At 41.2% G+C, this 25,948-nt stretch overlaps 5 protein-coding genes across 6 annotated transcripts; 3 read left to right on the top strand and 2 right to left on the bottom strand.

Annotated features, from left to right (window-relative positions):
- Nucleotides 1–795: 795 nt before the first annotated feature.
- Nucleotides 796–5,530, top strand: cpt2 (carnitine palmitoyltransferase 2). Its single transcript, XM_083766574.1, has 6 exons — nt 796–946; nt 1,105–1,328; nt 2,637–2,717; nt 2,818–2,924; nt 3,017–4,321; nt 4,517–5,530. The coding sequence occupies exons 2-6, from the start codon at nt 1,165–1,167 to the stop codon at nt 4,846–4,848; spliced, it is 1,989 nt and encodes a 662-aa protein (XP_083622700.1). The 5' UTR covers nt 796–946; nt 1,105–1,164; the 3' UTR covers nt 4,849–5,530.
- A 41-nt stretch (nt 5,531–5,571) lies between these two features.
- magoh (mago homolog, exon junction complex subunit) lies at nt 5,572–9,417 on the bottom strand. The gene is made up of 5 exons (XM_083766575.1): nt 9,231–9,417; nt 8,375–8,433; nt 7,215–7,325; nt 6,026–6,108; nt 5,572–5,946 (listed from the first exon to the last, which is right to left on the bottom strand). Exons 1-5 carry the CDS (start codon nt 9,319–9,321, stop codon nt 5,847–5,849), a joined length of 444 nt encoding a protein of 147 aa, XP_083622701.1. The 5' UTR covers nt 9,322–9,417; the 3' UTR covers nt 5,572–5,846.
- Nucleotides 9,418–9,623: 206 nt separating this feature from the next.
- aatf (apoptosis antagonizing transcription factor) lies at nt 9,624–11,746 on the top strand. Its single transcript, XM_083767049.1, has one exon. It carries the CDS (start codon nt 9,646–9,648, stop codon nt 11,350–11,352), a length of 1,707 nt encoding a protein of 568 aa, XP_083623175.1. The 5' UTR covers nt 9,624–9,645; the 3' UTR covers nt 11,353–11,746.
- Nucleotides 11,747–12,247: 501 nt separating this feature from the next.
- On the bottom strand, nt 12,248–19,253 carry LOC310860306 (uridine-cytidine kinase 2-A-like; the record flags this gene model as incomplete). Of its 2 annotated transcripts, XR_014569365.1 has the most annotated exons (8): nt 12,248–13,346; nt 13,399–13,954; nt 14,357–14,405; nt 14,498–14,595; nt 14,695–14,837; nt 14,936–15,032; nt 15,460–15,619; nt 19,149–19,253. XR_014569365.1 is itself a non-coding variant. In XM_083767154.1 (7 exons), the coding sequence occupies 7 exons, from the start codon at nt 19,251–19,253 to the stop codon at nt 13,818–13,820; spliced, it is 789 nt and encodes a 262-aa protein (XP_083623280.1). In that variant the 3' UTR covers nt 12,248–13,817. The 2 variants fall into 2 exon arrangements, 1 of the variants encoding a protein (XP_083623280.1); XM_083767154.1 differs by having other exon boundaries at nt 12,248–13,954.
- Nucleotides 19,254–19,799: 546 nt separating this feature from the next.
- tmco1 (transmembrane and coiled-coil domains 1) lies at nt 19,800–24,996 on the top strand. Its single transcript, XM_083767004.1, has 7 exons — nt 19,800–20,025; nt 22,176–22,253; nt 22,332–22,391; nt 22,467–22,513; nt 22,737–22,804; nt 23,068–23,212; nt 24,073–24,996. The coding sequence occupies exons 1-7, from the start codon at nt 19,956–19,958 to the stop codon at nt 24,169–24,171; spliced, it is 567 nt and encodes a 188-aa protein (XP_083623130.1). The 5' UTR covers nt 19,800–19,955; the 3' UTR covers nt 24,172–24,996.
- The last annotated feature ends 952 nt before the right edge of the window (nt 24,997–25,948 follow it).

Here is a 25,948-nt window from a genome sequence, read left to right as displayed (position 1 = left end):
CATTATTTATTTATTATTTTGAATCACCGAATGGTGTTCAAAAACGAATAACTGAGTCCAGGAGTTGTACTATGGTTTAATAACAAACAACAGACAGCCCGGATTTTTATATTTGAAGGCTTTTTCTTTTTTTTTAAGCTAGGGAGGGGTTGGGGAAGGAGAAGCTTCGCCCTCCCTCCCCCATCCCCTCCCATAATGTCAGAAGCATCAGAAGCCGTTGAGGGTTGACCCCCTTTCTGAAACCAGTCCCTTGGATTTGAAGTGCTCTCGGGAGGTTCCCTCGTCAGGAAGTGCCCCTCCAGCTGAATCAAGTTCCCTTGATTAGGGTGCTGGGTTTAAAAAACTGTTTGGAGATACACTCGCCCTCCTTGTGAAGAAACAGGAAACAGACACTATCCGTTGCCATGGTTACCATCATGCAATTGTGTTACCTGTTATTTTGTTTGTACAGTTATATTGCATTGCATCGTGTATGTTTGTGTGACATGTGGATTTCATTAATATGGAAACAGGAAATACAGCATGACTGTCAAAAATGACATATACATCCATGGTGTTTATAAATCATTGTGTTAAAAGTTGTGTTGTTTGTGTGGCTTCATTTATAGTTTTTCACGGTGGGGTAAATAAAGAGCCCTTGTGAACATCAGTTGGAGCGTTGTCTATTCTGCATCAGATGAAGATTGTTTAGGAGGAGTTTATTTATAATTTATTTGTAGTGGTACTTCCATTTCAGAAAGGGGGCACGGCTCTGATTCCACCCAACACCTCAGATGGGTGGGTCACGTGACTTCACATGCCACTAATACTTCCTGTTGTCCTTCTCAATGTAACTACTTTTCATCTTTCTGAGGGTCTCTTTTTGTAGCCTGGTGACGCGAGGTTAGGTGACGTCTTTCCGTCGATCGTCTGTATCTGCTCCAGATCGCAATTTCTGTCACTTTCAGTAAGTATATAAACAGACTTTTAATCTATTTGCATAGCTATAATTTAGAAGTAGACTGGGGAAAGAGTTCATATCGCTTCACAACTGTCCGGGGGAGTATCGCGTTTGTCTTGTGTTGATGTAATGACATTACAATAATGTGTGTGTCTTCATTCTAGGTTTTTTGACATTAGTGGGAATCATCGTTGGTTCTGTTGCTGCCTTGCTATCCGGCAAACATGCAGCTGTCGCATCAAGTGGGTTCTTCTCTGAGAATGTATGGGAGTTTAAAATCCCTGAGGACTACAGCACTGGTCTTCGATAAGAGACATTACAGTAGCAACAATGAGTACCTGCACCAGAGTATAGTTCCTTCTATGCACTATCAGAAGAGTTTACCAAGGTAAGACGAGTACTCACGTTTATGTTCATTCCAATTCAACCTATTTGTGTCAATATTTGTCTCAGTAGCTGTTATTGTTTCAATAGATGGTGAAGTGTGTAATACAGGTCTAATTATTGTAGAAATTTAGATTATTTTGCACTAAAATGGAATGTAGGTTAAAGTTCAGTCAGTAGGGTGTAGGCCAATAAAGGCTGGATTCCTTGCGGCACATTGCTGCCTCCCACAGGTCGGAAGTAGACCTAATTTTGTGACTATAGTCTCCTACTTAGGGTGACTAGATGTCTAGATCCATAGTGTTCATTTGAGGGACAGTCACAGAAGTATCACTTGTGTGGGACATGGCGGAGTAGAAACGTATTACTTCAAACCTTTGATTCTACCATGTAAACAAAATTAAATAAGAAGGTTGCCTCTTATATCCATATAAGAGCATTATATTTTCATATAATGCTCAGATTAGGAGCCCAAGTTTTGAGCTCTGGCTCATGTACTTCCGACTTATTTTGGTATTGCCATTAACACCTGAATGCAGCCTGACTACTGACCAGTAATGTAAACCAACCAGAATCTCAACTGAGAATACAGGTTCTGTTTCAAGCTCCGTCTATAAAGAGACACAATTTGGCCATGCAGTTCAAACCTGTCACACTGCACTGCAGAGCCACTATTACATAGACTTCATAGACAAGCACTTACCTGTTGTTGTTCTGTAGCTGCCCTTTTAGGATGACCAGAATCAAATCCAAACTGTTAATTTGAGGGACAGAAGTATTTGTGTGGAACCGGGGGGACGGGCAGCGTTAGCAACTTATTGCTCAAATGCGTTGATGTCATATTCGACCATAGGCCTAATAATGCCTATCATTTTATTATTAAACCCCTCTGATCTCACATTTGGTTTTATTTTATTTGGAATATTCATGTTATTCCCCTCAGAGTAACTTCATCCTTTTACTAGGATCTGTTATTTGTTACCTAGCGGTATACCAGCAACAGATCACTGGAGCTAACGCTACATAATAAACTAGAAAAAGTGTCCCTCGGGGCACAGGTCTCCACCAGGACAGGTCAGGTTCTGTAGCCTCCTGGTGGTGCTATAATAAGCCAATGTGAAAAGGGTGCCATTTCTTCTTACTGTATGCCTTGGATGGCAATTGGATGATTTGAGGCATTTTGTTCCAAAAATGTGTTGTGCAAAACTCCACCTGTTGGTGGCGCTATAAAGATCTGTGAAAGATTTCATGTAAATTGCACGCTGCGTTCATAATGACACATATCTTTATTTCTCTTCCAATTACTGTCCAGGCTACCTGTCCCTAAACTGGAAGACACAATTAGGAGATATTTAGCTGCCCAGAGGCCACAGTTGGACGATGACCAGTTCAGGTGAGCACAGGAACATACATTTTTCGCCATATAATGGGACTCTTGCAGTGCATAACCAAGACTGTAAGCGAATCGACTACAACATTTGATATCCCCACAGAGAAACAGAGAAACTGGCCAATGATTTCCAGAGCCATGCAGGGAAACGGCTGCATGAAGAGCTGGTTGCTCAAGACAAGAATAATAAGCATACCAGCTATATTTCAGGTAAGTATGTAAGTGGATCAGAATGAAACTGAACTAAATAAACGCATAGGCCTACATAACTAATCTGTTTGATCCTCTCACATGTTTTTCAGCCCCGTGGTTTGACATGTACCTGTCGGCACGAGAATCTGTTGTACTTAACTTCAACCCCTTCATGTCCTTCAATCCTGACCCAAAGTCTGAGTACAATGACCAGCTAGTACGAGGCACCAATATCGTGTGTTCTGCTGTGCGCTTTATGAAGACCCTACGAGCCGGACTGCTGGAGCCAGAGGTTTTCCACCTCAACCCAGCTAAGAGCGACACTGACGGCTTCAAGAAGCTCATCCGCTGGGTGCCGTCGTCTCTGTCCTGGTACGGAGCCTACATGGTGAATGCATACCCACTAGACATGTCTCAGTACTTCCGCCTCTTTAATTCCACGCGCATTCCCAAGCTTGGCCGAGATGAGCTCTTCACTGACGCGAAAGGACAGCACCTGTTGGTGATGAGGAAGGGCAACATGTATGCGTTTGATGTAGTGGACAAGGATGGGAACTTGATAACGCCTGCAGAGATCCAATCCCACTTAAAGTACATTTTGGATGATCCAACCCCTGCAGCTGCCTTTCCTCTTGGGGTCCTGACCAGTGAGAACAGGGATGTGTGGGCGGGGCTGAGGGACAAGCTACTGGCAGCTGGAAATGGAGAGCTGCTGCAGATTGTCGACAGTGCCCTATTCTGTCTCAGTCTGGATGACGACAGCATGCGGGACCATATTCACATTTCCCACAACATGCTGCACGGAGACGGCTGCAACCGTTGGTACGACAAGTCCTTCAGCATTATTCTAGCCAAAGACGGACAGGCAGCTATCAATTTCGAACATTCTTGGGGTGACGGAGTGGCTGTGCTCCGACTTCAGAATGAGATATTCAAAGACACCACAGAGAAGCCGCTGATAAACCCTAGCTCTGTCCCTGCTGCTGTGGACTCAGACACAGCCGTGCGCAGACTCCAGTTTAACCTGGGCGGTGAGCTGGAGAGTGGCATCAAGAAAGCCAAGGAGAACTTTGATGTGGCTGTGTCAAAGCTCACCATCGATGCCATGGAGTTTAAGAAGGGTGGGAAGGAACAGCTGAAGAAGAAGAAACTGAGTCCAGATGCTATATCCCAGCTGGCCTTTCAGATGGGCTTCCTGAGGCAGTACGGACAGACAGTGGCTACATACGAGTCTTGTAGCACTGCAGCATTCAAACACGGCCGGACAGAAACCATCCGGCCAGCCACCACACACACAAAACGCTGCGCACATGCCTTTGTTTGCCAGCCAGGACAACACAGCGCAGATGAGCTGCTGGCAATGCTCAGTGAATGCTCTAAATATCATGGGCAACTTACCAAAGAAGCAGCAATGGGTGAGTCATTGTGCACTGTTGTGTAGGGGCAACAGAAGAAAACTTAGCTGCTAGATTACTGCTGCATTTTTGTGTACTGTCCCTGAAATAATAGGCAATACATTAATTAAAGATTACTGAGTAGTTTAACACAGCTTTCATAGCCATGACATCAATGAAAAAGGCTGATATATATTTTTCTCTTTATTTCATCAGGCCAGGGGTTTGACCGGCATCTGTTTGCCATGCGATACCTGGCCAACTCCAAGGGCGAACCTCTGCACAGCCTCTACAAAGACCCTGCCTACACTGCCATCAACCACAACATCCTCTCCACTAGCACCCTCACAAGCCCAGCTGTCAGCATTGGAGGCTTTGCCCCGGTGGTCCCTGACGGCTTCGGTGTGGGTTATGGTGTCCATGATGACTGGATTGGCTGCAATGTCTCCAGCTACCCAGATCGCAATGTCCATGAGTTCCTGCAGTGCGTCCACAAGTCCTTAGAGGACATATTCACTGTCCTGGAAGGAAAACCTATTGGTTCCTGATAACCAAGTGGGTTAAAATAAGAGTCCTTTGTCACTGTGAATAGTGAATACTGTATTAAAGTTCTTTATAACCTCAGGCTTGTTGACTAACGAAAGCATTTGCCAAGAATGTTTTCATTAATCCAGAACGAAAGTCGGAGGTTCAAAGACTATCAGATACCGTCGTAGTTCCGACCATAAACGTGACAATGTATAATCCTCCAGTTTGAAGAGTTGATAAGAGATTAATGCCTAATTTATGTTGACATGTGCCAAAAATAGCCAACCTACAGGCTCACAATGCATAACAGATTGAGCTTGAAGGTTGGCTATTTTCGGCATGCAACTCCATCGTGCTAAGTATGAATTGGGCTTCAGAAATGCCATTCGTTTTCATAATGTACTGTATTTGCTACTTAACATGTTGGGGAATTCTATAATTAAGTGATCTTAATGTCATTGTACATGTAAATGTGTCTCTACATTTATTTTTCATCCATCCAACCGTTTATTCCCCTCATTTGAATACAGCTGATGCTTACTATAGACATTTCTGGTTTCTATTGTAATGTTACAGCAATACATTCATTGGGCTTCAGTTAGGATATGATCATGCAAAATCGGCAGGTTAGTTTGTGCAAACCTGCACACAGACAAAATGTAAACTAAAGTACCCATTTGAATGTGATAGACCTATTGGTTGCTTGTGTGTGAATATTGTGAAATAAAAAAAATAGGTTTAACTGGTTTTGGTCATTTTTAATACAAATGTTCATTATAGTGAAAACAGCATTTTACCAACTTGGCTGGAAAACAACAGAAGAGTCACTTGCACTAGCAAGTTGATATTTTTACAAAGTTGAGGAATACAGCAATTACCAATAAAGGAAGTCAAAGCAACAACATAAGTATTCCTAATCTTTATTTTAAGATAAAAAAAAACTCACCATCAAAAGAAAATATACAAATGTAGTTAAAATGAGAAACAAAGCAATTAAAGTACAGTAAAATCACACATTTTAGATTGGCTTGATTTTGAAGTGAAGACCGATGAGACTGAACACGAGACATTTCAGATCTTGAACCAGGTAGTAGAACACACGGAGACCTTCAGGATCCCTGAAACGGTTATGATAGCCATTTAATTTCCATTTAGCAGTGTCAAAGTTTATCCTGGCACCTTATGAGTGTTACTTACTTCGACTGGTTGACGTCAATCAGAGAGCCGATCTTTGAGGTTGTGAATGAAATGTGTTCATCTCCAATGACAATCTCCAGCTCCTGTAAAATATGAGTGACATTAAGCATTAGCTCTACAAAGCATCCCATAAGTAAGCAGCTCCTCTTAGCAAAGCTACTTACAGCCATGCTGAACCAAACTATTTAGTTGTAAACTGAATTTACAGACATTCATGATTTTGAAATCAATGGGAGTCTAGACTAGCATTGTTTCTTAACCCATTCTGACCGGGCACCCATTTTGGTGTCAGCATCATGTTATGCTTTAGCTATTTAAAAATAGCAGATCTACAAGCTCGTATCGCGCCACCGAGTGGCGCGATACGAGCTTGTAGATCTGCTATTTTTGTAAAAATCGAAGAACGACTGACATTTTTAGAATCTGATCTCAGGTCAGAATGGGTTCATCAGACCAGTGTGTGTCCGGCGGAAACCTCGTATGAATCTGATCTCAGGTCAGAATGGGTTAAACAGTGAGTCTGGGTTGCGGACTGATTTTTGTGGGTCGCCAGTAAATATTCACCCATTTTATTTCAAAAGATAAAAACTAAATAAAAAATAGTTTTATGAAACGTGAATTTTACAGATATGAAAATATTCGATCTACAAGCAACGCTTTGTGAGCTTTTAGAGCTACTATTTAATAGTTTGGGTCCCGGGGAGAGATGTCTTCTCTTGTGGGGTTTTGGAACCACTGCTTTAGAGAACAAAGTGGAAAAAGGCCAAATTAATAAAATAGGTGAAAAGATGTGTGATCAGTTTAATTAAGGAGTGTGATAAATATGATTATACAACAGGTCGTTTCGAGGAAGCAATCTGATTGGTTGAAACAGCCTTCTAGCCGTGGTTCAAACGAGCACCACTCCACACCTAATCAAAACAAATAATTCAGCTGCTCTGTTCTCCAACTTCTCCCAGAGCGCAGCAAACTCGGTGGCTAAGCTAGCTAGTTTCTTGGGACATTTGTGGTTGTAGTGACTACATGTGGCATTAAAAAAAAGTTTTTTTTCCTTAGTTTTACAGGTAACCGTTGTATAATTGCAATATTACACACATGCATTAATGACGTTAAACCACCCCCTCTCGTGTAATATTGCTTAAATCAGTATCAGGCAAGAGAAAGATGTCATTGTTATAATGAGACAAACCTGTCTGCCAACTCTATCGGGCGATGGCCACAGTGCATCATCCTCCTTGGTGATTTCACTGTCATCAATGATCCTCTTCAGCTCCTCCATCACACTCTTGTGTACATAAGCCTAGAAGGGTGGGAAATATTCACACAGATTAGAACGAGAACTAAACTGCAGCATTCTAAAACCAGGCAGGGTTCAAACGTAGAGATGCCCTCCATATTGAATGAGTGTCAGAAGAACCCTGAACTGAAATTACTAATGTTTAATACAAAGGATAACTAATTTCTGCATGGTCCCACTCCCTGATTTCAAAACGACAGACAGACAGAGCATCCATATGTCCAGAAAAACCTTCACATTAAAACAGAAATTAACTTGAATCCCTAGTATCTTTTATATGCAACAATACAGCTTTAAAAATAAAAGTATGATAGCAATATGTACACAGGTCCTGCCTCCATTTATCCTTGGTGGTTGTACAACCAAACCTGTGAACACTTCTCAAACGTTATTGTAAGGGCTAATCAGAGGCAGAGAACATACATACATAGGCAGAGAACATACATAAATCTAGGCGCAATTTGCAACTCTAGATTTTTTTACAATGGGCTGAATCTAGAGTTGCTACAGCCTCCATCCACTTCCTATTCATCTTTTTGGGTTTGTGAGCTGCTTTTTTTTTTTTTTTTTCAACGTGCCGTAAAACAAGACGTGAGGGGGAGCGCTTGTTTAATAGAATCTTACCTGCGCAGGTAAGACATCCAAAGAAGAGGCCGACGCAGCGCGACACCCCGTCATGCACAGCCTTCTATTAAACAAGCGCTCCCCCTCACGTCTTGTTTTACGGCATGTTGAAAAAATACAAAATGGCGGCTCGGAATAATACTTGTGGAATATTTTGGACAGAAAGTAGCTTATAACATGTCTACGGGGGATTTTTATGAAAAACAAGCTCGGCAGATTGAAAGAGGATAATTCAAGCTTGGACTGCAGCTGCAATGTTGGTGAGTTTAACGTCATTTAAGACAAGCAGATCACAAACCAAAAAAGATGAATAGGAAGTGGATGGAGGGTGTTGCAACTCTAGATTCAGCCCATTGTAAAAAAATCTAGAGTTGCAAATTGCGGCTAACATAAATCAAGAGAAAATAACATCATGGAAAAAACTTTACCTCTTTTCTGATCATCACGTCATTCTTGTAGTTGCTGTTGTTCGCATACCTCAGTTTGCCTTAAAAAGAAGACACAAATAAAGCATACACAGTGTCAGTGTACTACTACCATAATAAAAGAGTTGCGATATTGAGGGGGCAGAAAACAGCACAGTCACGTGGTTCATGTACTAAGGCCCATAGCCTCCAATGCATCCGGTTGTCCCACTCTATGGGTTGTCCCCATTCAATACTTCCGGTTGTCTCCATTCAATAGAAGTTGCGCGTCACCAGACTGTTGACTCTCGCAATTTCCAAATGCTTCGGAGATTGTGGAATAGTTGTCTGGCTACGCGACTCCGCGAGACTAAATAGAAGTCTATGTAGAAGAGCCGCCGTTTACTTCCATTGGACTGGCCCCATGAAGTGAACGGAGTTTGCGTAACTCTGTCTTACTCTATGGCTCTGCTGTAAAACTAAAGCCTTCATTCGTTAACTATTGGAATGCAAATGTTGCTCTGGGTACCGGTATACAAATCTGGACCGAAGTGGACCCGTAAGGGTGCATTTGGGTCCATTTGTAAACTCTCTCAGATTCAAATTAACAAAGAACTTTACAGTGTAACTAAAGCAACCAACTGTTTACACTCTACAATATCCACATGGCATGTTAACATGCCATGTGATGGATTATTACTTTACTCTCGACTATGTTGTAGTTTATATTTGATACAATTATTATCAGACCGATCCCCCCAAATTCAAAAACAAAACAGGTCAGTTTCATTGTGGCCTATGAGAGCCACCGAGCCACCCGGTGCTAACACGTTAGCATGGAGGCTAAACAGTGAAAATAGAAATACCGCCTATAACTCACCGTCAGGTCTGAACTCAAACTCCAAGAACTCGTGTCCAAACTTTCCTTTGTGTCCAACATAATACCTCAGATAGAAGTCACTGGTTGACATTTTTAAGCAGAAAAAACTGTTGAAAGGTGGAAACGTTTATCGCTAACCAAAGAAGTAATGTTCTCTCCTGGACGACCTGCTCGTTGCACTCGTGCGCATGCGCATTTCCATCTGCAACTATATACGTCGCTGTACGACAGCGCCGCGCACCAACAATAGCAGATCTACAAGCTCACAATGAGTCGGATTCACGGCGCATTGTGAGCTTGTAGATCGGCTATTTCCGGGAATCTTGGAAATCGTCGCACAGTGATGATGTCGTTTTCCGTCGCGCTGCTGTGGCCACACGTGTTGTTGTCGTAACAGTCGAAGTAGTAAAGAAACATGGCTGGCGGTTCTGTTTCACAACAGCTTGAGGATTTATTGAATCCGTTGCCTAAATTCACAGATCCAGAGGACGACCAGGATGAAGAGACTAAGGCCAAACTCATCGAGAAGTTCGATGACGACCAGGAGGAAGATGAGGTGGGCTTCAGCGCTCTGCGCAAGCAGAGCATGCTCTCGGAGACGGACACCCGCTACCGAGGGAAAGCCGTCTCCCGTAAACAACTGCTATTAGATGCTGGGGGGTCTGGAGACGAGGATGATGATGATATCGATGAAGATGAAGTGGATGAAATAGAAGAAGAGGAGGAAGATGATGGCAGTGATGACGATGATGATGAGGAGGATGGCAGTGGTGGTGATGAAGAAGATGATCCTGATGATGAAGAGGAAGGCGGAAAAGTGGAGGAAACACAAGCTGTGCGGCGCAATGGTGGACCTGAGATGAAGACCTTGGTATCCAAGATGAGGAGCACTGACATCACCTTTCCCCGAGCGGTGGACCTCCACAAGTTGACAGAGGGAATGGATGATCTAGGTGAGAGTGAAAGTGGTGAAGAGAGTGGTGAAGAAAGTGAGAGTGGTGAGGAGAGTGAAGGCAGCAACGGATCAGAGGAGGACGATGGTGATGAGGACGGAGTAACGGTGAGGACATTCTCAAAAGAGAAAGTGGACGAGGAGGTGGAGAAAGGGAAGGCTGTGAAGGGCCAACTCGCTCTGTGGGACCATCTCCTTGAGGGGCGAATCAAGATTCAGAAAGCTCTTTTGACGGCCAATCAGCTCCCCCAACCTCAGACTTTCCCTGAGTTCAAGAGCAAGGGTGGTGCCGAGTATGTGGGTGCGTTAAAGAACAGTCACAAAGCATTGAAGGGCCTCCAAAGGTCCTTATTGGAGCTTCAGGACCAGCTGCTATACCAGAACCCAGACACAAGATCTATTTCCCTGGGACAGACCTGGAAATCGGAATCCCAACATGAGGATGAGGTGTTGAGTGAAGATGAGATGGAGACCGTAAGAGAGACTGGGCCTCCCAAGCGTAAACTGGAGATGGCAGAGTACCCAGACTTCATGGCCAAGCGCTTTTCCTTATTCCAGCCCTACCGCAACGCCACACTGCAGAAGTGGCATGATAAAACCAGACTGACCATGGGTAAGAGCAGTAAAGGTTTTGGGGCATTTGAGAGGAATATTTTGACCCAGGTCGAGCAGGTGCTCATGGACAAAGAGAGACTTTTGCGACGAACCCAGACAAGGCGGTCCGAGTTCAGAGTTCTGGGGAAAAAGGAAACCACTGCCCCAGCCGTAGAGGCCTTCACAGAGGGCGAGGAGGCACAGCAACTTCTGAAGGCCAACTCACACCTCAAAGACCTTGATGAAGACATCTTTGATGATGACGATTTTTACCACCAGCTCCTCAGAGAGCTCATCGAACGCAAGACGAGTGCGGCGGACCCCAATGACCAGGTGGCTATGGGCAGACAGTGGTTGGCCATCCAGAAACTTCGCAGTAAGATCAAGAAGAAGGTGGACACTAAGGCTAGCAAGGGTCGCAAAGTCAGGTTCCACATCCACAGTAAGCTGGTGAATTTCATGGCCCCTATTGACCACAGTTCAATGAACGATGACGCAAGAACGGAGCTGTATCGATGCCTTTTTGGTGGCAATGCCTCAGTACAGCCTCAGGCACAGGAGGAACCTGATGTATGAGATGATAGGGTGGCTATATTGGCCATATTATCTAGTCTGTCACATGGCAGTGTCACTCACAAAAATAACTAACAAATTGAACATTTCTAGGGATGCAGCAGGACAGTGCATTTAGAAATGCCTGAAATGAGGAGCCACATAGCAGGCTGCTGTAGGAGTGAAAACAGCATATGAGCTTGCTAAATATGCTTCTGGCAAATCATCCTCACCTGAGGCGGTGTTACTTACTGTGGTCCATATTTTTATGTGCTTATTAATAATAAACACACTAAACGTGATAAATGTACTGTAAGTACTGTGGGTAAATATTTGACCAGCTTTCTGTGGTGGAGTATGTTTCGTTAAAAGCTAGCGGGTTTAATAGAAAACTTATATAAAAGTCCTGTACATTGAACCAGTGTCCATTCTTTTTCTTTTTAGTCTCAAGTGGTCATACAAGACAAGTAAAGTATCTCAACATGTGTGAAAATGCTTTGCATTTAATTATACAATTATATATCAATTGACAAATGTGTTGCCCCATACACACTTGGCTCATGGGGTTTAATGTTATAACTGGAACCAAAATGACTCCCTTGCCAATCTTTAAAACAATCTTTCAGTAACAAACTCATCCATAGAACTATCCTGAGGCGTTCCCAAACTTTTCCATGGAAAGGACCTACAAATAGCCGACTATGAAATGACTTTAAAAAACAAATAGCCGATCGACAACTCACGTGATTCGTTGTGAATTATCTTTGAGCTAATTTTTGAATATAACTGGTTAAACAATCATGAATTAATTGAATAGAAATCTTCTCCAGTATGCTCTTTTATCCTCTAATAAAAGTACCAATTTACAACAAGTGACAAATATCAATACAATGGAACAAATGTATTTATTACCTGAGAACTTTGTCACAAGAGCATGTAGGCTGAAAGCAAACAGTATACATGGAACATGTTCACATTGATTATACTGTAAAACAGACACTTTACAGTGGGATGCATTCTGTAACATGGCATGTTTTGGCTATGACATCCAATGCATACTTTAAGTAGAACCATAATATGTTGCAAACTGGTGGCAGAATATCAATTAACACCAGATAGTATTTTCAAAATACCAACATTTATGTCTTGAGGAAAGTGGTTTTACTTGGAACAGCACAGGAATATACGGTATCTCATAGTATGAATGCAAAACAGGTGCTACACGGAATGGCATCAAATGCAGGTATCAGTTTAATGTCTTTCTTTGGTGGAGTCATACAGCAAATGACGAGGTGAACAACGGTTGTTTGATTTGTTCTCTGCTAATTCAAATTGTCAGGGACTGCCCATAGCAATAATACTGTACAAGACAAGAAACCGCCAAAACAAAAACATAATTTTAAAGATGTAGAATTGATTACATACGTAATGATTTTTATAACATGAAAACTCAAGGTTGTGTATTAAGTAAGTAAATAAAGTAAGGACCTGCATTTACAGTAGACAGCACAGTAGACAGCATCAGTGAATCCGTTGCAAATGCAATATTTAAAGTAAATGATATCCAATGATGTGAAATCTTGCTCAATGCCTCAATTCATCCTTCCATTTTAGTAGCACTACATCAGACCAAAAAGGACTTAAAGCAAGATAAAGATTACACTTTGGTAGCGGTTTGGGTTGTACCGTGCCACTATGTGACTCCTGTTGATTAGAAAATCAAAAATAAATAGTCTCATTGCACAGTGAACTGGCTAGCAGACAAATGCAAACAAAGCATTTTCAGTCAAAGTATTGCAAAACCTGATACAGTATATATTAAAAGTAAAGTGTTGATTTTACCATTTGAGGATTTAGATCCACAAATAAAGTCCAGATCTTTTCATTTCAAATTGTTTGTTTTCTTAGTTTTTTAAGTTGTCTGTTTTCTGCAGGAATGCACCGTTTGTGTTCCTTCGTCGAAGCGGGTGGTAATGTAAAGAGTATTTTAGAAGATATGTTTCTAATCAAAGGAATCACTGAAGATATCTGACCAATATTTGGAGTTGCGTCCTAGCAAGGTAACTGCACAACCCAAACCTCTATCAAAGTGTAATTGTGCTTCTAGTCGGACACTTTTCAATTTCACAGTGTATGAACTAAAAGTAAAAGAAATAAAATTGCATACAACCGCTTCAAACAAGCTCCAAAAATAATAAAAGTGAACCATTTCCTTTCTTCTTTCTTTGCAAGTTAATGTCTTCCAACTTGATATTTGTTACCCATAATTTGGCAGACATGCAGTAGGTAATGAGCTGTCCCTTTCTCCATAGAAGAGAGCCGGTGTAGTTCATTCAGATATATACTTTGTCATCATACTATGGTGTTGCGGACCAAAAATAGTAGCTCTAACAGCTCACTCATAATGCATCACAGTGCAGTACACTGAGCTTATAGAACTGCTATTTTCGGTGTGCAACACGTTTGAACAACGGAGTATAAATTAAGCATTAATGAGGTCGATTGCAGGAGTCTGTAGTTTGCTGCTTCTGGGCGGGTCCATAACCATTAAGGCAACCATTTAGCCGTTTGGTCAATCCACCATTAAGAATGTCCTGGATGTGCTGTACTATAAGGTTTATGGCAACTGTATTGAAAGAGATGTGAGCATACATTCAGTCATTAGAAGGAACAAATAAATGCAAAGATTTGACAATGTATTTAGTCAAATTAAATTAAGATAAAGTACTTTTGATGGTTGAGAAAATATCCCAAAACAGATTTAGCTGAGACCATCATTTAGGCTTCCTGAATTACTTCCTTATAGCACAGTAACCAGCTCACAGAATGGCACTAAACAGCCGTGATATACATAACATTCTGTGAGCGGGTAACTGTGCTATGAGTCTAGCACTGGCATCCCAAAACATCGTCAGAAGGCGAGGGATACAACGGTGTTGATTTCCTTTAATACTTTGCAGCCATTTTGTTCCATGAACAACATGGTGGATCTGGGAAAGGCTCACCAGCAAACTGATAAAACACTCACCACGGTTATCAGCTCCTCTGGGTATGATCACATCAGCATATTTCTTTGTCTAGATAGAGTGGAGAAAAAAAACTGTTGACCATGGATTACTGGATTAGCATGCAGAAAGAATGGATCTGTGGTAACGGAATAGGTACTCACTGGCATACAGAACTCCTCAAAGGCAGGCTTGACAAAAGTAATGTACTGTGCAAGAACACTTTCCAAGTCCCGTCCTCGTTCGCTTATGTCCCGAAGCACTGAAAAATAGATATAGGCCAAAGGTTATTATCTCAGTGGATCAATGTTAGCATCTCTGAAGACTTTGTTACACTACAAAATCATAGCACTTTACTCACCTCTGCGTGAGAGTCGTGTGTCCGCATCTGTGTCCACAAACAACTTCATCTGAAAGAATTCACGGATCTTCTGGCAATAGAACATCAGGATCCCCTCGAACAAAACCACATCTGCAGGGTACACAGTGACGGACTCCTTTTTCCTACCACATGGAAGACAAACAATATGACATATGAAATATGTCAACAGTGAAATAATAGTGACACTGTCTGCAAACCGATCAAAGAGTGCATGACTCACCTGGAATGGGTAACAAAGTCGTAGACAGGGATCTGTACTGTTTTGCCCTCCATGATGTTCCACATAGTTTTAACAATAAGGTCATCATCAAAAGCATCTAGAGGGGGGATAAAGAGCTCAAATCAGTCAAAAGTACTGCATGGCTCTTTACTGGAGGCTGTTGGTGTCAGAATGTAGGCCACTGGTTCTCAACATGGGGACGGTAGACCCCCAGGGGTCCTTGATGGGGTTCCAAGGGGTCCCCAGGTAAACAAATGATAGTTAGGAACAAAATGTACACACAGGTCCATTTGTATACTCTTAAATTATCACAATTGTACAATGTAGATTGGGGTCCCATAGATTAAAAATCTTATAAGAATTGACATAATGCATATCAAACTGGGGGTCACATCTCAGGCTCCTGCTAGCCAAACCGCCAGCAGACAAGACCAAAGTCATGTCCTTGACTACTGTCTGTGTCACTAGAACATACAATGCCTAGATGAAAAGGAGGCTAATAAATGGACTGATTAATTACATACCTGGATGATCAAAGTTGAACTGCCCCTTGATTGCTTTGGCTTTCTGTTCAGGGGAGAGGACCTTATAGAAGCTGTCCTGGCTCACGATGGCCACCTGGCGCTGGTGGTGGTCGATCTTGTTCTGCCCCAGCAGCTCCATGATCTTACTGCACACTGATGACTAGAAATGGATAAGTAACCAGGATTTATACAGGAGTTGAACAAAAAGGTGTTTTTTATTTATATATATATATATAGGGTTATATACACAACAGTTTAAAAAATCAATTTAATTGATTAAAAATGGATAATCATTTAACAAAATAATTGTTAATAATCAATCCCTATTGTCAATACAGGTGAAAATGTTAACATTTATTTTCAAAAGTTTCAAAAATTGGTCCTCACTAATGCTCATTACAATTATGGTACCACGCTGTCTGTGTCTCAGAGGAGGGCTGTGGACAGTTCAGAAACCAATAACATCATCAATGGGGAAACTAAGCTTTCTAAAGTTAGCATGCTATATTCTATATATATATATATATATTAAATATTTTGTAGAAAGAAAACCTGCCCAATGATGATGTCACTGGTTGGCGGGTTTCTGAAGTGTCCAGAGCCCTCCTCTGAGATAGACTGAGGAGGATTTGTTTTAATCATTTTGTCATGAGCATTTGTAGTGAGAACAAATTATATGAAGATAGGTTGAAAATGGGTGAAGTCGTCCTTTAAGTATCAAATAATGTTCAAGTGATTAACCGATTTGATTTAAAAATACACTTTAGAAAGTGTTAATATTATTTGATTAATCAAAAAGTAATTCATCAATACGAAACGATAGTTGCAGCCCTATTAAGTTCCTAAATCACTGCAGGACAGTGAGAAGGGCCTTGCCTGATGATGCCTGATCAGAATCTAGCTTACATTGCTCTATTGCTTTCTCCATTTCCTCCTGATCACTCTCAGATTGGGATCAATGGCAATAAACACTATGGTGACTCATCATGTAGGTCAGGATAATACTGATTCTGATTTAACTGTTCCGGTGTAGCCCTATGGGGTAGTTAGAAACGCAGCCAGTCATGTAGTTTTATTACAATTTTGTTTGCTCATTTCTTTGTCATCACTTCCAATTTCAATTGTTTACCGGTAATCTGTATTCTGTCTGAGTGTTTGGTTCAAACCTTTATTTGAACCAAAGAAAATGATCAGACAATTATCAAATTATCAAAGAAATCCAGCTTCTAGATTATTCAATAAAAAAAAGAAAATGATTGATAGTTGATACCCTAGATTCTAGGGTATCAACTATCAATCATTTTCTTAGTGTTTATTCTATGTCTAGGGCCTAGAAGTAGGATATGTCAGCCTTAGCATACCATAATGTGTCATTGTATGACAACAGTGGCAGGACTCATGAGCTCACATGATGATTTAACCTTAATGTCATCACTATTGCTGTACTTAAGCTGTGACCTTGAGGCCCATGGAGGTGTAAGCTACCGCTAAGTGTCTGAAATGGAGCTAGTGGCCACAGCTGGGTTTCTAAATTGAAATTAACAGACTCAGACTCAATACATTGACATCGGCAATATTTGGTTAAAAACCGTTGATAGAGAATCTGTACAACAACCTAGAAAACCATTGGTTTGGACTTCGGACCCTACTGACCGCAGCCATCTTGCCAGAAGGTGTTACTTCCCATAGACAGCCCATTCATCCAAACAGAAAAGTCCTATCTAATTATATTAAACAATGTCAAAATCACCAACATTGCAGCTGTAGGGAAAGCTTGAATTATCCTCTTTCAATCTGTAAAGTGTTTGTTTCATAAAAATCCACCCTAGACATTGTATGAGCTACTTCCTATCAAGAATTTTTATTAAACTTTACAGATTGAAAGAGGATAATTCAAGCTTTCCCTACAGCTGCAATGTTGGTGACTTTGACGCTGTTTAATATAATTAGAGGACTTTTCTGTTTGGATGAATGTGCTGTCTATGGGAAGTATTACCTAGATATCACCTTGCTGGCAAGATGGTTGCAGTCTGAATATGGCCAATAACTGGTCCTTTGCCAACAATAGCTCTTTGTGAAAGAAAAGAGGATCCAACCAACTTCTGTGTAATGGCTGATTCAGCACTCTGACCTTCAAATAACTGCATTTGTTTTGTCGTGACTCTGCATTTTTATCCAAGAGCAAGACATCCAAAAAGTTACTGCGTAAGCAGTACAACTTCCCATTTAAACAGTAGCCTATGAAGGTGAGGGAACAGGTGGACACACACACAGTCCCCCTGGGCACACCTTAGCGGACAGAAGAAGCTGTCTTTTACGTAATTTCCAAGTTTTTAGACAGCTGGTGGATGGAAAAGAAGCTCCACCTCCGCGGCTGACTGACGCAGAGGAGAGCGTTTCCGGGAATCTGTCCCAGACGGACAGACACACACACACACAGTAAAGAGACACACCTAGGAGTCCATGTTCCACCCACGCGGCAGATTGCAGCGTCGGCCAGATTCCCGGAAAAGCTGTATGCTGATGCTGCTTTTTGAGCGGCGCTAGCCCCTCCTATTAACAGCTTTTGTCCCCGCACATCTCAAGATTTTCCATTGACAATGAAAGGGGAATTCAGGTCAAATGAACGGAGAGAATTAGGTCAAATGTCCGCTAAATATGACATAAATTAAACATCAAAACATTAAACGCCATTGACATTGAAGGGAAAATGTACGTCATATGTAAACTACCAAATCAGCTAACCAATCACAGGCAACAGGCATTCTGATTGGCCAGTATGAGATGATTCATGATGATGTATGATAAGAGCGCCCCTCACTTCACACGGGTGTGATTTTTTGCAATATATGTGACTCACTTAACTATCCACAATAGACACCGTGTGTAGCAATGATGGTTCAGTATTGATGATGGTATCGGGAGAACTCGCCAGTTTTCCGACTCGCCGCGGTTTATTGCATTTTTGTTTTACTTCACCTTCATTTAAATTGCACTGAATTGAGAGAGAGAGAGTTTACACTAGTAGGAATTAATGCTAAAATGTTAATCAGAAAATCATTAGCCTATCACAAATGAGTTGGCCTATGTGAGGACTTTTACAAAATGCTCACTGACATTCTGTAATTGTTTTTAGACGTAATAAATAGCCTAATTAAATCCATTCCAGACTATTAATTATTAGAATAACTCATAGGCTATTGGTCAATGGTGACACACACACACACACACACACACACACACACACACACACACACACACACACACACACACACAGTTACCAGCGCTGTGCAGCACAGCTGATGATTATTCAGTCTGTTGATTGAACTGTACTGGTTAGTGGTTAATGACACATCTTTGACTCACCACCTCTAGTGAGGAGAGGGCTTTAAAAAAAATCACTGATCCTCTAAATATGTATAGGCTCTATATTAAAACGAAAAGAATACTATTATTGGCAGGCTAGGCCTACTACTACACCTCATTCAAATGAGCTGGTCTTTTGAAATCAAACTGATGTAAAGCAGGAGTTTATTTTTGACAAAAATATATTGTCACATTGATTTGAAATAGCAAAATGTTCCTTCAAAATCCACTAAACTAATGAATATATATGCTACAGCCGTTTGGGGACCGTTTACACACGAATAAATTATAATCACTAAAGGATTAAAAATAGAAAAGGCAACCTTGCCGCTGGCAGATCCTCCCGCAACGCCGATGAGAAACGGCTGCCGGTTGTCATGCTCATTTTCGGTTTGGTCATCTGGCTTTGTCTCGCTGTCGCCTGCCATGCTTCATCTGGATGAACTGCTGCGACGCTATGCGCTCTAAAGGACACACGGGGGCGCGTGTGTTCCTACCTAAGGTTCCTACCATAGAGGTTCCTACTTCCTAACCTCGCCTCACCAGGCTTTCCACTACTTCCTAGTACACGCGCTCCTCCCATCTGATGATGACGCTTACGATGACGATGTACGATTGCTAATAGAAAAAATAAAATCCGAGGTTAATTTAATAATTTGTATTTATGTCCCCGGTTATCTGATGAATGGAATATGGAGGACCCACGGCCACGGATTGACCTGTACCTTGATTCGTTTGAACTGTACCTAACTAACTACCCATTCACATTCAGGCCTACACATATATGTAGGTTACATAATATGTATGATAAAACAATTAATTCACTTTTATTTATTTTAATTCACTGTGAAAACTAAACGACCGTTTGAGCTTCTTGAACATTTTCACACAGCTGAGCGGAAAGCCTGGTGGGCGAGGTTAGCTGAACGGTTGATCCGGGCCGGAAGTGATGTCATCATTTACCCAGTGGGGTACTCTGCTCTCCTTCTGCTGAGTTGCTAAAACTAAAGTACTGATAGCTTCAGGCTAATGCTAAAGTGTCAAAGATCTGTCTTGTTCGAATACATTTTCATTGACATTTCTACCGTCCCGTAGGCTACGTTGAACAATAAACTCGACCAGCAGCAACCATGAGTACCATGTTTCCAGACACCATTCTCATAGTGTTTATCTCCGTGTGCACGGCGCTGCTAGCTGAAGGTGAGTAAACCTCCAAGAGCAACGTTGATCAGTTTGTCTGGCCACGTTAAAGATGCGGAACATGTTTTAATGATCAGCTCTGTTTATGCAAATATACCAACAACTAATCATATCAGACAGCTATACTATTGCTCTAGCAGCTAAGGCTCACCTGACGACGACATGAAGATGACTAGCTATTAATAGCCACTCTGCAGTGCTAATCTGAGCGACAAATGGTATCACACACGGCTGATGCTTATCTCATTCTGTTGTAATGTGCTCTGTTTGCCTGCAATGGGATTTGTGAAATAATGAGGGTATATTTATGATGACCAACCTGTTTGGACTGTAGCCATTGATCTGATTGAAGTATTTATCTGCAAGCTTATTAACACCTTGCAGAATGGGTACAATTCACATGAAAGCACAACTCAATACAAAAACTGTTACTTTGGACGACACACTAATAAAGCATTACACTTGTTACTTGCGCAAGCAGAGCGCGTAAGTACTGTGGTCGGCTGGATCAAAAGTGGTATGCATAATTGGCTGTTGATGGTGACGTAATTAAGATGTCAATGTTGGGTGGGTAAAAGGTAACGTATGTATGTCGGTAAGAATGGTGGTCCCTTATTGGTTGCTGACGGTGACTTAACTAAGATACGCTTCAGGGTAGGTATAAGGTCAATAATGGGTCTAAAGGATTTAGAACAGCAGTTGTAATATACATTAGTTAGTAGCAGTACGAGCACTCTGCTCGTGCACAAGTAGCCCTACAAGTCAGAACCCAATGCTACTGAAGTTTCTGACATTTTTGAGACCCAGATAGCATGGGGTCCTATTCCACCTCCACTCGGCCACCGGGTACGCACACATAAACGTAAATACCTTCGGATACGTCCTCCTGTGCTCTTTGAGGGCTTTTGTTCGTTTGAGGGCTTCTGAATGTGTGAACTATAAGTACCTATAAATACCGCTGCGAATATCTCCTGTGGCACGGAAGCTGTTAAGTATTTTTAATCTTTGTTTGACCGATTTGGTCGCTTTGATTCTTCTCTTCCTTCCTTATTTATTGACACCTCATTGTACCGCCTATCTGGCTAGCTAGTGGCTATAGCTATGACAGAGCAGATCAGAGGCAGGAACGTAGCCACGCACAAGCCAACCGCACATCGGGAGGCGGTAAAATAAACAAGAAGAATCAAAGCGACCAAATCGGTCAAACAAAGATTAAAAATACTTAACGGCTTCCGCGGCACAGGAGAATTCGCAGCGGTATGTATTGGTACTTATAGTTGACACATTCAGAATAACTCAAACGAAAAGAAGCCGTCAAACGACGCAGACACGACGTATCCGACGATATTTATGTCCGCGTTCTATCATTTCAATACGAAAACACAGATACGCACAGAGACCCTACGTAAAGTGACATCCAAATTTCAGAAAAGCTTTATGGAGGGTTCCGAGAGGGGCTAGTGCACAAGTAGGCCTGTGTGCAAGGCGTAAGTTGGCACCTCGACAGAGTGCATTTCTAGTTTACAACAGGGTTCAACATTTAGAGACAAACAAATATACACATCTATATAAACAGGAAATCATGTAAGGAGGTGGAAAGGAAACGGGCGGGGGATTCAGATTTTATGGACACCAGTTTCGAATTTCAGCCGTCCGTAGGTGCCCTTTGAGAGCAGTTTTGAAGGAGTCAAGGGATTTGCATGTCTTAATGGCTGTTGGTAGGGCGTTCCACATTTTGGTGGCATATGAGCGAAAATAATTTAGTCCCTTGTTTGTGCCGAATCTGGGTTGAACATGGATGTTGAACTCCCTCTGGTGTTGTGGGTCGGTGTGAACTTTGTTGACATTAAGGAAGATTATTTAGACAGGTACATGGGTATCTTGGTGTACTAGCTGTAGCGAATCTTGTGGACCAGACCCATTGCAAGATGCTGTACTCTATCGTCAACCCTAAGCCATTCCAGCCTGTCAAAGTGGGCCGGGTAGGTTCTACCTTGAACCTACCGCCTGTTATATTAGGCTAATTCATTCACAATGCTTTGCAAATATCAAATGTAAATGTCCTCATACACATTTCAGTTTACTATCCGACCATTATTAACCTGATTAAGCCTTGATTTCATTCATGCATGTTGTGTTTGTGTTCTCAGGTATTACGTGGGTTTTAGTGTATCGGACTGAAAAGTACAAGAGGCTAAAGGCAGAGGTGGAAAAGCAAAGCAAAAAACGTGAGTGACCTTTCCCCTTCCCCACAGTTTGTGTAAGTTAATTTGCCTTAGAATTCACTGTATGCTTTATATCACCAGTTGAGAAGAAAAAGGAAACCATCACAGAATCTGCAGGGCGTCAACAGAAGAAAAAGATTGGTAAGAAATTATTCTTTCCCTAGGATTCAAAATGAACACATTGGCAAATAAATAAATATACCAAATGTATTACAGAGAGACAAGAAGAGAAACTGAAGAACAACAACAGAGACCTGTCTATGGTGAGGAGCCCCAACAATGCATACTTCCTACTATAATTAATATTTTGGAAGGTATACTGTGTGACATTGTGTTTCATGTCTATGGTGTGATTTGATGATAGTGAATATTGAGTCATATACACATACTGTTAATACAATAGCTCAGCTACGGTATCCCCTCACAGCTCAACTAATAATCGTCAATCACACTTAATTGCTCATAAATGTCTTATTTTCCCATCAGGTACGCATGAAGTCAATGTTTGCGATAGGCTTCTGCTTCACAGCACTGATGGGCATGTTTAACTCCATGTAAGTAATTAGTTTAAATCACAGGGTGACAATTTCAGAATATTGGGCAACAAAGTCTTATGCACACCTATATGCTCTGAGACGGATGCGTAGGCAGGGCTCAATGTACTCAGAAAAATGATGATGCCTGAAGAAGGTCTTTGACAGAAACGTTGCCTTTAATAAAGTTCAGACGGTGTGCAGGCCTTTGTGCACTTTATGTGCATTTTTCAGAGTATGAAGTAATTTAGCTCTCACCACATTATTTTTCTGTTTGTGTACAGTTTTGATGGGAGAGTTGTGGCCAAATTGCCATTTGTACCGCTGTCCTACATCCAGGGACTGTCCCATCGCAACCTTCTGGGCGAGGATTACACCGACTGCTCCTTCATCTTCCTCTACATCCTTTGCACCATGTCCATCAGACAGGTATCATTCTGCATTCTGCACAGCTGTCAGACCTTTAGTTTAAACCTTAAGATTTATATATTTTGGATTCTATAAACTCAGGAGCGGATATTCTTTGAAATTCAATGACTGGGACACTTTAGGAATCCTGTGTCCAATACGTGTTTGAACTGTATGGTCAGCTTCAGGTGTAGGTCCTACAGAGTAAAACCTGATTCCGGAGTATGAATTTAGCTCAGTGTACAAACTGGTTGTATTTGTGTGACTTTGACACACTATCGGACCGTGCAACATATCAATTAGCGCACTGCCAAAGCTCATGGTGACTGCAAGCAACATTGACTTTAATTGTGGTTACTCAATATCTGAACCTTTTTTTTATACGGTTATTATAGGTTCATAGATAAGATTAAGGACAATAGATTTCTGTTTAAATAGATGCCTGCTTGTTTGAAGTTATCAGTAGGTATTTCACATGTTGGCAGAAATCAGACCTAACTTGTTTGCATATTACAACAAATACAATTAAATTTGTTTTTTGTATTTGGTTGAGATATATTTGCTTTGCTTTGTTACAAATCACAACAACAAGACCGATCTAAACTAATTTTGTGACTATCATTGAGGGGCAGACTATTCTGGTGTTGATTAGGATTTTGGCAAAGCATTTGCCCAAGACCGGTACTGAATTCACAATGTTTCAGTCCAAAGATGGCCAAGATGAACAACTTCACATACAGTGCAATCATAAGAATGGGTCAATCTTTTACCTCTGTCAGGTTAGGTTTGGTAATCAAATCAAATAATGGCTGTATTTTTTCACCAGACAACATTGTAGGAAGGTTTCATGTCTATCTGATTGGTGAATTTGTTGTCTCCAGAACATCCAGAAGATGTTGGGTCTCGCACCGTCCAGAGCGGCAACAAAACAGGCTGGCGGCTTTCTGGGACCTCCTCCAGCAGCAGCCAAGTTCTCCTAATCATCTGTGACCTCCTCCACAAGCAGCTAAATTCTAATCATCTGGGATGATTTCAGTGTTGACGTGACTCCATGACTGCAGAGATCACAGCCCACTTGTCAAGGCACAGAACTCCTTATGCTGTGATGGTCCTGGAATAAGCTTCTTTTTTTATATAAAACTTTGTATACCTGTTGCAGCTGCTGTGTCAACTACCTGCAGGATATTTTTGATTCTTCATTCTTTTGTTGCTTATTTAATTTTTAGATCATTTATATTACAAATTAGAATTGAAAACAATTCAGTCTTAATTATTGTTATGAGTATTAGACTTATGTATGCAAGCAGCAGATGTTATACATTGTTATGAGAATTCACAACTTAATTTATTCATTTACCAGTATTATTATTGAATTTTGTACTGGTAAATAAAGTTTTATGATCACATTTTAACAGTAAGTAAGTTTACTCGGCTTGACCCAGAATTGTACGTTGACATGCTTCTACTGTAACTATGCATCTTAAGATTGATGGAGACAACAGTATAGTGCTTATGTCCACTATTCAATAACATTTATTGTCTTTCAATTTGACATACACACTTCTTTTGTGGTTATTTTTCCCTTTTTTTTTTACTGAGGATCGCAGTGCTGTATGAAAAGTGAAAAATATAGTGCAACAAGACATGGTACAACTGTACATTACTGGAAAGTGTCGGAGAAGGATTTGGGATTTTTCAACTAGTTAACATCGTCTCTGGTTGTAGTTAAGTTTTTATATGTCCATAGATGTGTAAAGTAGACTACACTATTATGTACTACTATATAATAAACATCTGCAGCACTACTGTGGCAGTTTAATTCATTGTTTACTATAAATGTCTTAATTGTTTGAGTCAAGCTGAACCAGTGAAAATAAAATGACTTATGTGTTTTTTTGTTTTTTTTTTAAATGCCATAATTGCCATTATGTGGGAAGGTCATTCAAGGACATGAGGCCATGAACGGGCAGAGTAGTGAAGCACATTATGTGTTGCACGTTAGTCTTTAATATAGTCATTGGAATGTGTTCTGAGGGCAGCATTTCATGGTCAATTGTATCCTCTGTCCAAATGGGTCCAACGTTCTTTACTCTGTTTTAACACTGATATTGAGAAGAAATTGCCAAACCATTTAACTACACTTTAACACTCGGATACCCCGGGCCTTTTGAATTAAATGATACTGTACATGAATATGTATTCATTCAAACCAGATTCCTGCTTATTCCTAGCGAATACTGGACTACTCGCCCCGGTGCTTCCCCGTTTTTCCTCCTGGAATTTTCCCCAGTGAGGGGGATAACTTTGTAATATGCTATTGGCTGTTTGTATTCTTTTTGGAAAAATATAAAAAGATACTCCTGTGGAAAGGCTATATTATTTGACTTATATTGAACCTATAAACAATTTAGTATATAGGTTTTGCCCCCTCAAATGGTACCTCGTCAGATAATCCCCACATATCCTACAACAACTTCTGTGAACAGACTTCACTGTAGTAGCTTTTCATAAATTATATTTGTACTTAGGCTGTTCTGCTGTCATGAAAGTTTATAGTTAGAGAAATTCAAAGTCCAGCCGTCTGCTGTCCAGCGGCTCCAGCCTCTCCCACCCCTCACTGATTCGTTGCCGCTGATGTGAAATGTCACTTCGCGGAACGCAGCGAATCAGGCTGGAACCCAGGCTATCTTATTCCCTCAAGAAGATCTTCAAGAGGGTTTTGTCATTCACAGGTACAAGGAGCAAAATGTGTAAAAC

Source organism: Protomyctophum parallelum (genome assembly GCF_964188405.1).
Source record: "Protomyctophum parallelum genome assembly, chromosome: 6".
Classification (NCBI taxonomy): Eukaryota; Metazoa; Chordata; class Actinopteri; order Myctophiformes; family Myctophidae; genus Protomyctophum; species Protomyctophum parallelum.
This window is presented reverse-complemented; position numbering and strand designations above follow the sequence as displayed.